The sequence below is a fragment of the Haemaphysalis longicornis genome, unplaced genomic scaffold, assembly GCF_048455015.1.
Source record: "Haemaphysalis longicornis isolate Haplotype H1 unplaced genomic scaffold, Haemaphysalis longicornis Haplotype H1 scaffold_1, whole genome shotgun sequence".
In the NCBI taxonomy this organism is placed as follows: Eukaryota; Metazoa; Arthropoda; class Arachnida; order Ixodida; family Ixodidae; genus Haemaphysalis; species Haemaphysalis longicornis.
Window position 1 is genome coordinate 53,471,097 of NW_027526203.1, and position 13,957 is coordinate 53,485,053.

The 13,957-nt window shown below is 48.4% G+C and overlaps 1 protein-coding gene across 1 annotated transcript in view; it reads left to right on the forward strand.

The window, feature by feature from the left end:
- The window catches only part of LOC144176362 (sphingosine-1-phosphate lyase-like), a 152,847-nt gene that overhangs the window by 26,372 nt on the left and 112,518 nt on the right, over positions 1–13,957 (forward strand). The window contains exon 4 of the mRNA XM_077705206.1: positions 7,828–8,079. Within this exon, the coding sequence (XP_077561332.1) occupies positions 7,828–8,079 (252 nt within the window). The remainder of the gene's footprint in view (positions 1–7,827; positions 8,080–13,957) is intronic.

The following is a 13,957-nucleotide window of genomic DNA, read 5'->3' on the forward strand; positions in this document are numbered from 1 at the left end:
TTGCTTTGAGATGTCCTTGTGGGGCCAAGCTGCTCTTGGGGAGTGCACAGGCTGGCACCCAGCAGTGGCCCTCCTTGCATGCTGCATCAGAGCCCTGTTATGGAGATTTCAGGTTTTTTCTTTTTTTAACTAAACCATATATGGTATTTGGCTGCTGGTTTAATTAAGGCTGCGGGTGATTTTGACTTTTGTTTTCTTGTGCTGTCCTGGCTTTTTCTGCAGCTGTGTTTTGGCCATGCAGCAACCAATAAAGAACAAGGCTGAAGGTTGTTTTGGACATCCCATTGGCTTTATAATGAGTTAGCATTCAGTTTGTGGGGAATGCTTGGTAAGGGGAGTCCAAATGGTGAAAAAACATTACCATCCCTTCCTAAAGAAAGTGGAGAGAAGTGCAAAAACTTTCTCACATTTGACTGCCTCAAAAGTAGGAGCGTGCGTATGCCGAATAGTAACTTTCGAATCGAATATTGAATCGAACTTGGAAAAGAAGCCAAATATCGATTTTTTTTTTAGAGGCCTTCATTTTTCGAAGGTTTTTATGCAAGAACAGAAGCTACTTTGCATCTTCGGGAGCCATGACGGTCTTTTTCAACCTGAAGGACGCACTTTTCAACTCTCATTTGCAGCAGTCCAGTTGCTGAACCACTATGAGGTGATACGTCAGGAATCCGGAGCGGGCACGATACACGTTTGAAAAAAAAAAAAAAAAAAAAAAAAAAAGAAGCTTAGAAAAAAAGAAACCGACTTGCACTGGAGTTGCTTTACTGTGTGGGATATGTGAGGGGGCTCCTTGGGGACCTTGCCAGCACTCTGGGGTAGGCCCCCACGCTAGCTCCCGGCGTGTCAACCACGCGGGCTCCCATGCCTACGGCAGCCCAGCGAGGTTCGCCGATACGAGACCCAGTAGACAGTAGTGCCGAAGCACAGCCGTTTATTTGGGGAATCCCAAAGCATGCGAGCACAAGGCTCGATGGCGTTCACGAATCACGCCGTCCGGGTCGTGACCGCGAACGGGAGGCAGGCACTCACGGCGCGCGAAAAACAACAGTTCCCACCTGAGAGACATGGTATCCGCAACCGCCGCCATGTTCCGCCGAACCAGCCCCGACCGGGTCTCTGACGAGACTTTCCTCATCTCCCGCGTGAACACGCTCGCACCGCCCGCGCGCGGCTATGCCCGCACATAAGATCGGTGGGGCCATCTCTCGGGGGATGCCGACGAACCAGCGGAGCGCTGGACCGGTTTCAGCGCACAAGTCTCTCCCGAAGTGTGCGATGGCTCGGGGATCGCAGGTCACGGTTCTCCACGATTCCCACAACTGCAATCATAGAAAGCATTTTTCAGGAAGGGAAAATATGACTAAAAAACACGGCACAACCACAATCACGGACCACAATGAGGCACTACTTTGGAAGCTAGCTTATCAAGACGATGAAGCGTGAACGATACATTGCAGAAGGAAAGCTCGCACTACAGTTGCCGCGCATGAGCCTGCGCTATCCCCTGTGGTCTAAAAAAAGCAAAAAAAAAAAATGCGACAGACTTACACCAACTGCATTAAAAAAAGCCAAGAAATGGAGGCGCTGTCAAAAATAACAAGAGCGGCGGCGATTGCTTTACCGGAAGCTGCCCTAACATGGAAAAATCTGGTCGCAGTATTTAAAATAATCTGGTCGCAGTATTTAGAATGGTGACCAGAGGCGACGGCGGCAGCATGAAGAAAAGATCTGATTGTGGCAATCGCAAATTACTACTCTGTGCAGCAGGATAAAATTTACGGCCTCTGCAAGGCGTGCTCTTGAAAAGCGTGATTTGGAAGAAACTTTCCGAGCAGATGGTGCACCAGCAATGCATTTGTGTAGGCGATATATCTCGCTTTCGCAGAGCCCGGCACATTAGGAAAATCCACTTGACTATACAAAAAATCGAATAGTGGATATTCGATTCCTGAATCGAATTATTCGTGAAGGTACCATTCGATTCGTATTCGAATATTCAAGTATTTGCACACCCCTACTCAAAAGTGCATCAAAAGCTTCGCTAAAAGTGCATCCAAGCTTTGCTGACAGTGTGTCCAATGCATTGTCAAACTTCCAAAGACCTGAATCGCAAACAAAGAATGAACGCATGTGACACTTTTCGATGCAGAGCATCTGATTCACTCGCCTTGTCCCTGCGTCGTCGTCGTCGTCGTCGTCGGCGTTGTCCGCCCCTCCCCCATTCTCCTCGCCGCGCCAGCTGTGCTCTCCGCCGCTCACCCCCTCTCCTCTCCGATAGCGAACACTCTCTCGCGAGGGGCATTGGATTGGATTGGATTGGCTTGGCTTGGATAGGCTTGGATTGGATTGGATTAAAGTGGATTGTGTTGGATTGTGTTGCATCATAGCCGCGGCAGACGCGCTGGGGCCGGCGCATGTGCAGTACTCTCTCTTCTGCGGTTTCCTCTCCTTCGGGCGCGCTGCGCATATAACCGGTGTGCCGTTCTCCGGCGAAGCAACATCCACGCTTGGCTCAAACACCTAGAGTCCTTGCCGCTTTACAGGTATGCCAACGTCGTCATCGACTGGGACCGGCTTACGCAGTCCCCTCAACATTATGCGCACTATAAAATGCGGTCCCTTCGCCGCTCCGCCTATGCGTCGCATCTACACAGGGGTTCCCGCGAGGGGAGGTGGGAGTTTTTACATGCACTAAGTACTAAAAGCATCGACAAATTATAAAAATCTACTGATACGTGGTGTAAGTTCCACTTATGAGATCAGCGGCCAGGCGCCCGGGCTGCGTGTGAGAACCCGCCACTCTGTCTGGGGGCTCAGCACTGTGGACTCTACGCCACAGCCGTTGCCAATTCGTCACGGCGCGCACGGGAGACTGATTGTCTGGCCCACCGAATACCACGAGGATGATCCCCCATTGAGAACGCAGACGGCGCCGCCGGGTTCCGGGTACCCGTCGACGTGACGCGCGGAAGTGGTGGGATTACCGGCGTCGAAGCGCGCGCCGCGCGACACCATTGTTAACGCGCCCCGGTCGGCACAGTGCACTGTCGCCGCCTTGCGCTCTCACCCCGCGGGGTCGCGTGCACTTGCTCGACCATGAGCGTGCCGTTGACCCAAAGATGGCGGCGCCTCATTGAATATTCTGTACCGTGCTGAGTGACAGCTGTCTACGTGAATTTGGGCACTCTCTTACGCGTGTACGAACGCTACAGGGGCGTTCCCGAGAGAGTGTGATCTCGAGGTGTTATAAGGCCGAACTTGTCCGTTAGAAATCGTTGTTGTCTGAGCGCTGAGCTGGGCAGTTCCCGGCGGGACAAAGAGTCTCAACCGTTAAAGCTAGGTTGGGATTTGTGAGCCCCCTAGGCTGGAGGTTAAGATCGCTTCGGAAGTTTAGGGTACAGCGCTGTACCGGGCAACTAGACGGGTCTTGCGGCGAGACAGAGTCTCAGCTGTCGTTTCTCGAGCGGTTTGTGTACGCTCCGAGGGTAGGAGAGTTAGACGCAGTTGAGAAGCTCAAGTGATTTGTGCGCACTTGGAGCTAGCATCTAGCTGAAGTTTGAAGTTTTTCTTCTCATTACTCATGCACCCAGTTTTTCTACTGTAAATAGCTGTATATAAACTCTTCGTTTCACTTAATCAACCCCAACGCCTCGAGTTCGTCAATTCGACTGCCACCTCCAAGAACTTCATTACCATCGCCCTGCCAGCCTCCTGCCAAATCAACCGGAGCCCGGGCAATTGGGTTCCTGATCGACACCGGATTTCGGGGAAACGAACCACAACCATCTTTACTCGTGGTTTATGAGATAACGGCATACTATTGTACTCGTTCTTCATGAGTGTATCGTCTTATCTAGAACCATCCATTTTTCGCCATTTTTCAAGTAACCGTTTTGACACAGTGAAAGCCCAGTTTCACACAAGCGCCATGTGTCCAGAGATCGTGAGAGCTTTTCGGTCGACCAACTGGTGTATAGAGAAAGGCATTAGTTTTTTGACAGGAGACCATCACCACTACCACTAAGAAAGCTTTTGCTTTAAAACTGACCTGAAGCAGCACGCTACTGTGTGGGTGCCGGGGCACCGAGGGGCAGACAAATTACAGTGGAACCCCGATGACACGTCCCCCAGTCTCACGACGACCTGCTTCTTATGGTGTATCACCGAGGTCCCGGCAAACTCCCTATAGAAACAATGAATTAAAAACCCCGATTGTACAACGCTCGAGTGCATGTGGTCCTTTCATACGACAGATCTTGGCGGGGATAAGCTGGTGTTTTTCCCATCTTTTACAATGCTTCGCCACCTCGTCCCGACCTTTCTTTATTTTTAACCCCTGTCTGATGCTGCTTGAGGTGCAAAGATATGCAGGTTGGCCAGACCGCTTGCTGAACAGATGCAAGCAAGCAGGCGGGTACTGGCAGGCGGGTGGGAGTTAATCTTCGACGGCCCCACATGGCAGCACCAATGTGCCAACCGCGAGAAGTCAAAGTTCCGATGGCCTGCGGACCACGAATTTGATGCTCCCATCGAGCCGACGAATGTGAACACAGGACGCAACTCCACGGCAATGACCAAACACCTGCTTTTCTCACCCGCTTGATCTAAGTTTCTTCCTTTCACGGAGCTCTCTCTCTCCCCCTCTTTCTGCTCTTTGTGTGTCAGGTGTCTCTCAAAGCCACGTTGGCGCTCCGTTCCTTACTTTCCCGCCTTTTTTCCATCACCACCTCGTACTATCGTTCCTTTCGCTTGGCCTTGGCAGTTTCACACCTTCGCCTTTCCCCTCTCAATTAGTGCGGCCACATTGGCCTTCCCAGCTTATCTAGCATGCGCATGGTGCAGGGCTGGCAGGCTAGCGCTGGGCAGCACGGAGGTTGCGCGTCGTGCGGTGGGGAGGTTCCCGTTTGAACCCATTCCCATTTCACCCTTCCCGCTTGTTCCCTCCCGTTTCAACCCGGCGCAAAACGACCTTCCCGTTTCGCCTTTTCCCACTTGGCCCCTTCCCGTTTGAACCCGTTCCCATTTCAACCTTCCCGTTTGTTCCTTCCCATTTCAACCCGGGGCGAAAGAACCTTCCCGTTTCGGATTTTCCTATTTAGTCCGTTCCCGGAATAACGTACCCAGTTTATGAAACGTTAAAAAAAACGTACCCTGTTTATGAAACGTTAAAAAAACATTTTCATATTGTTTTACATTTGGTTATAATTCAAGTCATACCAATTAACAAATCTTTTAACCTTTTAAATTAACACAGCCTAACAAACAAATTAACAATTAACAAACCAATGTTTTAAATTAACAAACCGTTTAACAAATTAACAAACATGTCGCTTATGAAAACGAAAACAGCGAAGTACCTAAATGCACTTAACTAAATGTATTTAGGTCGCGAGGGTCGCCCTGCGCCTACCCTCGTTTGCACTTGTTCGGTCGACTTACTCTCGTCTCCAGCTTCTTTAGATCCACCCCCAAAAAGTTTTATTACATTAAAACAACGCCATCATGGCCATGTGCCGAAAGAGCGTGAGGAGGAACTACTAACACACACGATCAACCAAAGGTTTATACACAAACAAATATTTTATCCACACTCTAGAGCTAACTTTAACTCAAGCTTCAAGATATTCCTCAAAGGACGAGTAAATAACTGATAAAAACCAATATTTGAAATCCCCCCCCCCCCCAGAAAAGACAAAAAATGTTAAAAGTGAACTAAATAAATCAAAACTATCTCATACTAAATTACCAAAAATGATAAATTCAAAAAGCCCAGAAAAGCGCCTCGGAAGCACAAATAAAAAATCGCAAAAACACCCTCACTTTGAAAGAAATCGTATTTGACAGACTAACACATTTAATCGTTATAATAGCGCAAGTGTTCATAAATGTCGAAAAGGAACAGATGAAAACTATAAAAGATAAAAAGATGTAGAAAAATAAAGTAACCCTATGTATCTGGATACATAGCCACATCTGGCTATAAAAAATCGCAGTCATGAGAAGCGGCGAAAATTATAAACTTAGCTTTGCGTTTTATTGATTCTGTTTATTCCCGTCACTCTAGTGTACTCAATTTGCATAATAGAGCAAACCTTCAGAAACTTAAGCAGCGCAGGGTCGTCTCTAGCCTATTTTTTTTTTTACTACAGAAACTTAAAATTGTCGCAGGAATACTACCTCCAAGGGCCTTTCAGACGTTTAGCGAGAAGACATCATAGTAAGAATATTAGGCAGCCAATCAGCTGAATTACTATTCGAAAGTTCTCTTTGTTTCCTCGTGCAATTTTTTACAGGGATAAGTTAACTGAACGAACAGTGAACTCGGTATCGTTAGAATTTTCCCCACGTATTGGAAATGTGTGTTCTGGTTGAATCGTCGTGTTTTAAAATTGGAATACATTACGAAGGCATACCGTTGTTTGGACCCCTTTTCTTTCGGACCTCTTTGCGTCTATTACATATTTATGTCTTTTACTTATTTGTGTTGGGCGTTTTTAAACTACGCCAACCAATACTGATGTGTTTTTATGTTCACTCCTGCATGAGCCCGACCAGGCCGTAAAGTATCGCTAAATAAATAAAAAATCTGCCCATTACTCACGTAGGAAAGGCATTAGTAGCCAATTCTCAGATTTCTGCACATGTTTTTGTCTTTTTAAAGCCTCTCCTACGGACATCTTTGATCTATAGATCTCTCGAACCCGAAGGCAAAGCTACGCTCCAAACAATGAGCATACGAGTGGCTGATAAATAAATTTCTGCCGCACGTACGAACACCAACCGCAGAAAAATCCAATGCGTGCATTACTAAGTTATTGAAAGATATTGGGTATCTTTCTAGTACAATTTCGCCGCTACAAATTTTGTGTCAAAGGGGCAGTATCGGCCTAAGGTATTCAGAAACTTTTATCGGCCGGAAATATCGGTCGATTCCGGAAAATTTGGTGCATACAAGTTTTTAGTGCATGACCCGTTGCTTGTAAGCACATTTTGGGGAACAGTTTCGAAGACGGTAACGCATATTTTCAGAAATTCAAATGGGTTGGAATGATGCGGGTTCAAATGAGAAGGGCGCTTTGGGAGCGGGTTGTAACGGGAAGGGCGTTTTGGGAACGGGCTGAAACAGGAAGCGCCCAAGCAGGAAGATCATTTCGGGAACGGGCGCACACGGGACGGGTCAAGCGGGAAGGGCGTTTCGGGAATGGGTTCAAACGGGAAGGGGTCAAACGGGAATGGGTTCTTTCGGGCTACACCCGTGCGGTGCATGGCTGGCATGCTGGCACAGACGCTGTGGAGGGGAGGAGGCACAAGTTGTCCTTCCTTTTTATCTTTTTTAGAAACTTGGTATTTACCTAAAGGCTCACAAATTATGCAAGAATGTGCTAAATATAGTAGCTTGAGTAAGTTTTTAGCCCACATGTTGCACTAGACCGTTTACTAGGCCAGCATTTACCCGTACCCTGATCGTACGGCACCCTGGTCATACAACTCTTTTGCGTGGTCCTTTGAAAGTTGTATTATCGGGGTTCCACTGTAGTACCTACTAAGGGTACGGAGTTATATGCAATCAAAAACTGCAGGTAATGCGTGGCATTTCTTTGTACAGTGGGCAACTGGGGAGGTAATTTTTTCAGAAAGCCCAGTGTCCCAACGGGGTACAGGTGAGATTTCGTGCGTGCTTTGGGTGGGTTTAGTAGTGGGCAGTATTGAATCGCATCATTTATTGATGGTGAAAAATCCCAGTTGGCTGCCTGTTGTGCATTTGCTAATAGAAGAAGTGACACTGATTCGGACAAGGAATGCGAGCGGTCATCCTGGGCCATGCAGGAGGCCATTCTGGAAGAGATGGCGCGGAACGACGCACTGTGCCCCGAGGGCTGGAACAAGGGCGTGGTGTCAGGCGCCGTCTACACGGAGCATGACAGCCGCCTGGACGCGCTGATGGTGTCCGTGTACGAGCGGCACCTGCGCACCAACCCGCTCCACTCGGACGTGTTCATCGGCGTGCGCAAGATGGAGGCCGAGGTCATCCGCTGGTGCTGCAACCTCTTCCACGGGGGCCCCGACAGCTGCGGATCGGTGAGCCCTGCTCGCTCCCCAGGAGCTGCCTCGCAATGGGACACGCAGGGCAAGCGGTGTTTTCTCAGGGGGGCTTACCAGGCATGCTTTTGGCACCTTGTCACTCATGCCACTTGGGCAGAGTACAGTAAAGCCTCGTTATAATTAAGTTGGAGGGGGGGATCGTAATTACTTCGTTATAACCATTACTTCACTTTAGCAAACGTCCATTTCTACCAGCAATTAGCAAGCAAGAGAGGACGTACTCACCACCGAAACTCACTGCAGCCATCTAAAACAAGAAAAACATGCGAAAAAAACAACAACAAAGAATCGTTTTTTTATTCACACCAAACGGCTCATCCATGATTTTTCGACAGCACACAAGCTGCCGGCCCACTTCGCGGTGAAAAAGCCCTTGATAGATTTTTGCCACGTCTTCTTCAGGTGAAAGATGGCTTTTTCAGCTGCAGCCGCAATTTCGAGTCCATCCTTGCTATCATCATGAGCGGCAAAGAAGCAGTGCAGAAGGTCTTCCGCATTCCGGTGGAGTGCCTGGAGAAACATCCAGGCACCCTACTGGAAGCGCGGGAGGCGCGCAGCCTCGCTTTTGGCGCACTGAAGTTGTCGGCCCCTAGCTAGCGCGAGTTTTGAATTACCGCATCTGTAATGCGGCGTAAACCGTCGCGTGCTATAACACACTAACCTGACAGGTGCCAAAAAATGGCTGGTAAGCGCTCACTGTGGCAAAAAAAAAAAAAGTTCAAAATACCCATTGTGAGAAAAAGTTTAGCTTCGTTAAAATGAGGGCTTAAATGCATGGGCGTCTATGGGAATTTCAAGGGGAATTACCATTCTTTTGTTATATTCATTAGCTCGTTATATCTCATTTCGTTGTAAAAAGGTTTTGCTGTATACAAGTACTGGGTTGTAACTGCATAGATCAGGTGCTTATCTTCAGACCCACCGCTGTGTGCACAACCAGGGCTGTTTTTGCTCTGGCATGTTCCACACTGGGAAGTTTAGCAGGCCACACTGCCGGGGCAGGCACCCGAAGAGCTGCAGCCTTTCATTTTCCTGTCCGCTAAAGTGGCACGGTCTCTTGCAGTGCTTGCTGTGTGCTGTAGTTCAGGAGTAGTGTATTTGCTCGGGCCTAATTTTGCCCCACGTAATGATCGCACACCTAAGTTGATGGTAATTTTCCCTGGGCGGGATCATTGTGGGACCAACTAGACCGCACCTATGTAGCCTCTATCAGACACTTCCGAAACCCCTACCTGGAAGGAGTGTGCCCTATCCAAATTTTTGGATGCCATATGGATTCGCAGCACCTAAAGGGGGGTGCTAGACTACACGGTCCAGCTTGCAACCACTCACCTGTAAATGAGTGATTTGCATTTGTAAAATGGCCAGCCTGTTTGTTCCAGTGTGGGCATCAGCCCCTGTGCCTGCCTGTTCTGGCCTCTTACGTGAGCAGAGAGAAATGTCAGTGATGGGAAACATCTGTTGTGCTGTAAACCGAGGTGGCCACTCGCAGCAGGGTGACTGGCAGGCATTCTGAGGAATGGCGCCGTCGTGCCGTAGCTGTGTAAGGCCGGAGCTGCCCGCCCAACTGGAACCGCACTGCCGCGAGTGCCGACCATGCATTGGCATGTGCGCTATGTGCTTGGTGCACGTACAGGCCCACGACATTGACAAAATCTCTAACATTGGGAGTGGGTGGAGAGAGGCCTGCAGGGGATGGTAGCGAGGTACAGCATGCTCATCACAGAGCAGAGATTCCACTCCTGCGCCAAATGCTCTGATGCGAGAACTCTTACGCCATTATGATAGAAGTCTACGCGATTGCGCCAAAGTGCTCCAAATTTATTGCTGTGGCTGTAGACGGTGTCATTTCGTGCCATCACCACATTTGGAGTCTCTGGTGGCATGCGCTTAGCTTAGCTGCTGCTGTCTGAGTCGCCGTCACTGAAGGCGAGCAGAAGGCTCTTTATTGCTATTTTGTGCGCGTGGGGTATGATGCTGTGAAGAGAAGTTTCATTTAGTATTTACATTTCCTCTCGAGGAGATCCGCTTCAGTGTGCGTGCGCACAATTCAATGCTGGAACTCATTGGCCCGACGCTGCAGTGCACCGAGAACACTGTCAATGTGCATGCTAGAGCCAGCAAGAACTCCTTTGGGTGTGGTTCTTATTCATGAAAAGAACAAATAACTGTGGCACAGAGTAGCCGAAATAAAATGTTCCGGTGAGTTAGCCCTTTCACTGTCGCATGTTTCAGGCTGTGACGCACCTGCAGTGTCGGCAAAGTTTCTAAATGTGAGGGAACAAGCGTGGCGATATATTTGGTTATGATTGGGATACAGATAACATAGTCAGTGGAACGTGCACATTTTAGTGTTCTGCAGGTGTTACTACTACACAAAGTACAGATAAATGAGGAACAAACAAAAAGAACCACTGCTCTCAGTATATCTTGAGAGTGTGGTAGAACCTGAAGCATGGGTCCAAGCACAAGCCTTTGTCGCACTCGGCGTACATAACACGGGTGTCTTTCCTTTTCTTTGCTCCTCAAATGGCGTTTGCACGCACGTGACACCTCTGTTTGGTGTGGCTCCCTTTTGCTTCACTGTGAGGAAGTGGGAAAAGTGTCGTGCCCTGAGCCTCGTAGGGTCGTCGCAGCTCCATCTGCCACCTCTCCTCCTAGTGGTACGGTACTTTAGGATCAGTTGACACATGACATTCAAGCGGAATTATCCAAATGTTTTGCGTCTGCCATTTTCACACCAGAGGACGAAGGCATTTAGGAGGCACATGTCCATCATATGAAAAAAAAAAACTTGTAATCAATTCCGTTTTGTCAGCTAGTCCCATCTTCATACTGTATTCGAGTACACATGCAGGCTTTCGCTTACTCTCGGCTGTGACCCTACCCACCGTGCCTGTGTGTTCGAGACGTTAGGACAAATACATCCCGCTTGTCACGCCATTTGAGCGCAAGAAGCATCTTGGTATGAAATGAGTTTGCTTCCCCTTTTTTCATATTTTTGAGACATTTGGAAGCCTCTTCCTGTTGGTCCGAAGAGTTCCACAAGCATTGGTTTTTTTAACTTGAAAGCAGTTGAACAATGCTGGACTAGTACTGTACCAGTTAACAAATAGTGAATGTCCTTTTTCAACGTAGCCTTCAAGTAGTTCGAGAACGATAGCCAGAAAATCCCGACATTTTTTTGAAAAGGGTCAGGTTTGTCGTGGCTCCAGTGTACATGATAAATTTCAGAATGTAGCCAGTTTTGACATTGCCTAGAACAAACACCTTGATGCCAAAGCGGTGCATCTTCGAATGAATGTATTGCCGAAATGACAGCCGCCCTTTCCATGGCATCATAGACTCGTCTGTGCACAGGTCTTGGTGCGGAATTAGTAGACTACTAAGCTTGCTATGAATTGCTTTCAGAAGTGGGCACACCGTTCGCAGCCAATCACAGATATCTGTGCTGTCACTCAGGTGGAGGAGCTGCAGAAGAAGCAGGAAGCGGTCCAACGAAACAATGGTTGCACAAAATGGTGTGTGTGCAACAACCCTGGTTCGTGCTCCAATATTCTTGCAAGGCATTCTTTCTGACCAGGCCCATTAGCAGAACGACTGCACGAGAACTACATTTCTGCTGCATCTGTGTTCACCCAAGCTTTCAGTCGTGATGTGTGAGGTCTTGTGTGCTTGTCTTCAGTCGCACAAACTGGTTCGTTTCACTCATGGTGTGTGAAATGATTGGCACATGAAAAAACAGCTTGAAATAATCTACTTCTCGTGCATCTGGTTGAAGAGTTGCGCTCGCAGACGGTCCAGAACTTACTGCATCGAAAGGAAACAGCGTGGGTGAGAAATCGCCTTTCGGCCACATACTTTTGCCTTTCCATGCACGCTTCCGGGGTGATGGCCCCACTGTTTCAACATCAGAATCTGATGCTACGGAACTCGCCCCTTCCTCGGTTGAGAAGCTCTCAGAATCCGAGCTTGACTCGTATTCGGAATCGGAAGAGCCATCGCTCTAGTCCGCAGTTGAAGGCTGTGCACAGTCGGCCATCCAAAAGTAACATCACACAGACGGCGCACTTTCAGCAGCCCACACAACACGGAGAAATGGCACTTTGTGAAATCGAGATGGCAGATAGAAAGTGGGTACAAGGGATACAACTACTTTGCTTATGACAGTGCAGGTGAGGGTGCAGTGAGCGAGCGAAAGCAGCGACCGAGTTGTATTTCGGTCTATTGGAGGGGCAACTGAGCGTTCCATAACTTTACGCGCTGTAGCGGACATGTGAACAAAAACAAAAAAAAAAAAACCCTACAAACCTGCAGCAGATGGCAAAATAACCCTTGTACCCGTAATCGCAAGCACGCCACGTAGTCACAGTTCGAGAGAGTAGTGCTTGCAGAGCGACAATGCCCCCCAGCAAAGAAGGGTGGGCGCGGTCGCTCCTCACTCTTCAATATACGTTGCGGCATAGCTCGCGGCGAAAATACGAGCTTTTAGAAAGATTCAACAGATGATGCGAGCAGTTTAGGCAATGCCAGCTTTGTGCTTCATCGTCAATTTTCGAATGTACAATGGAGAGTGTACCGGTACGTCATTGACACTGCGATGGGGGAGGGGGGACGCAAAAGAGTACCTGTATGTTAGTAACATGAAAGGGTTAAGCACCGCCGCAAACATTTGTGTTGCCGTCCTTAAAGGCACGCTGAAGTCAAAATACTAGGGGTGTGCGAATAGTGAAATTTGATCTTGAATCGAATTCGAATCGAATAGCGTCGAATAGTGGACAAAAATATCGAATATCGAATACCAAAGCTTTTGCTTGTAAGAACAAGTAGGTTGGACACTAACAAACACATGCTCATGTCCTTGAGCACGGAATAGGGAATACACGAAAAGGAATTAAATAAATTACAAACTGTCTTGTTAAAGCTATTACAAATTGTCAAGAAGAAACACAATCTGCTCTACATGAGCTAGCTTTAGGCTCTCTCGTCGTGATACCAGAGTGTTCCCCGCAGTAGAAAACATGCGTTCACTAGGCACCTCTGTAGCAGGGATAGGAAGGTGCCGTAAGGCAATTTTGGCAATACCAGGGTAGAGTGCAGCGCCGTGCTCTCTCCAGTATAGCAAAGGGTCGCTCTTCCTGGGGATCAGGGGCTCATTCAGGTACTTCTGGACCTCCTGAGTGTGGGGTCTCGGGTTATTTCTCGGGCTTTTTTGCGACGCCAGCAGTTCAGCAGTTTCCCAGACTGTTTGCAGGATTTCTTTAGGACTGGTTGGTGCGTTGGACAGTTCCTGCCTTTCAAACTGCTCTGAAGGAGAGTCCACGCGAGCACATCGGACACCAACTTCTGCTGCAAGTAGCTCGACAGCCTGTGTCTGGTCAAATAGCTTGGTGCAGAAAATAGACTTAACCTTTGGTCGCACAGCGTTGCGAGCATCAGTTCCTTTTGCTCCATAAAAAAAGGGAACCGGGACTTCAAACTCTTGAGCAAGTTTTTGCTAAACAGACCTGCTTCATTTTCAATGTCAGTGCCCCTTTAGAATTTGCTCTGTTCCACAGACAAAAGGAACAACGGTTAAAATGGTACCATACTTCTGGCCACCCAAATCAGCAGTCGCATCTACAATGGGCTGCAGGACCTGCACCAGGCTTGCTGCAACATTCCATTCGCTTGGCAAAAGGCAGCTCACACTGGTTTCTGATGTTGCCATTTCAAGGGACACGGAATTTTTCAGATCTACCAAACGGCTCAACATGGCTGGCATGTTCGCTGTTCCAGCGTGTTTCTACATCTTGAATGAGACTTACATCTGGCAGCTCCATGCGCTTCTGGCAATCTTTCAGCCTCCGAGTTG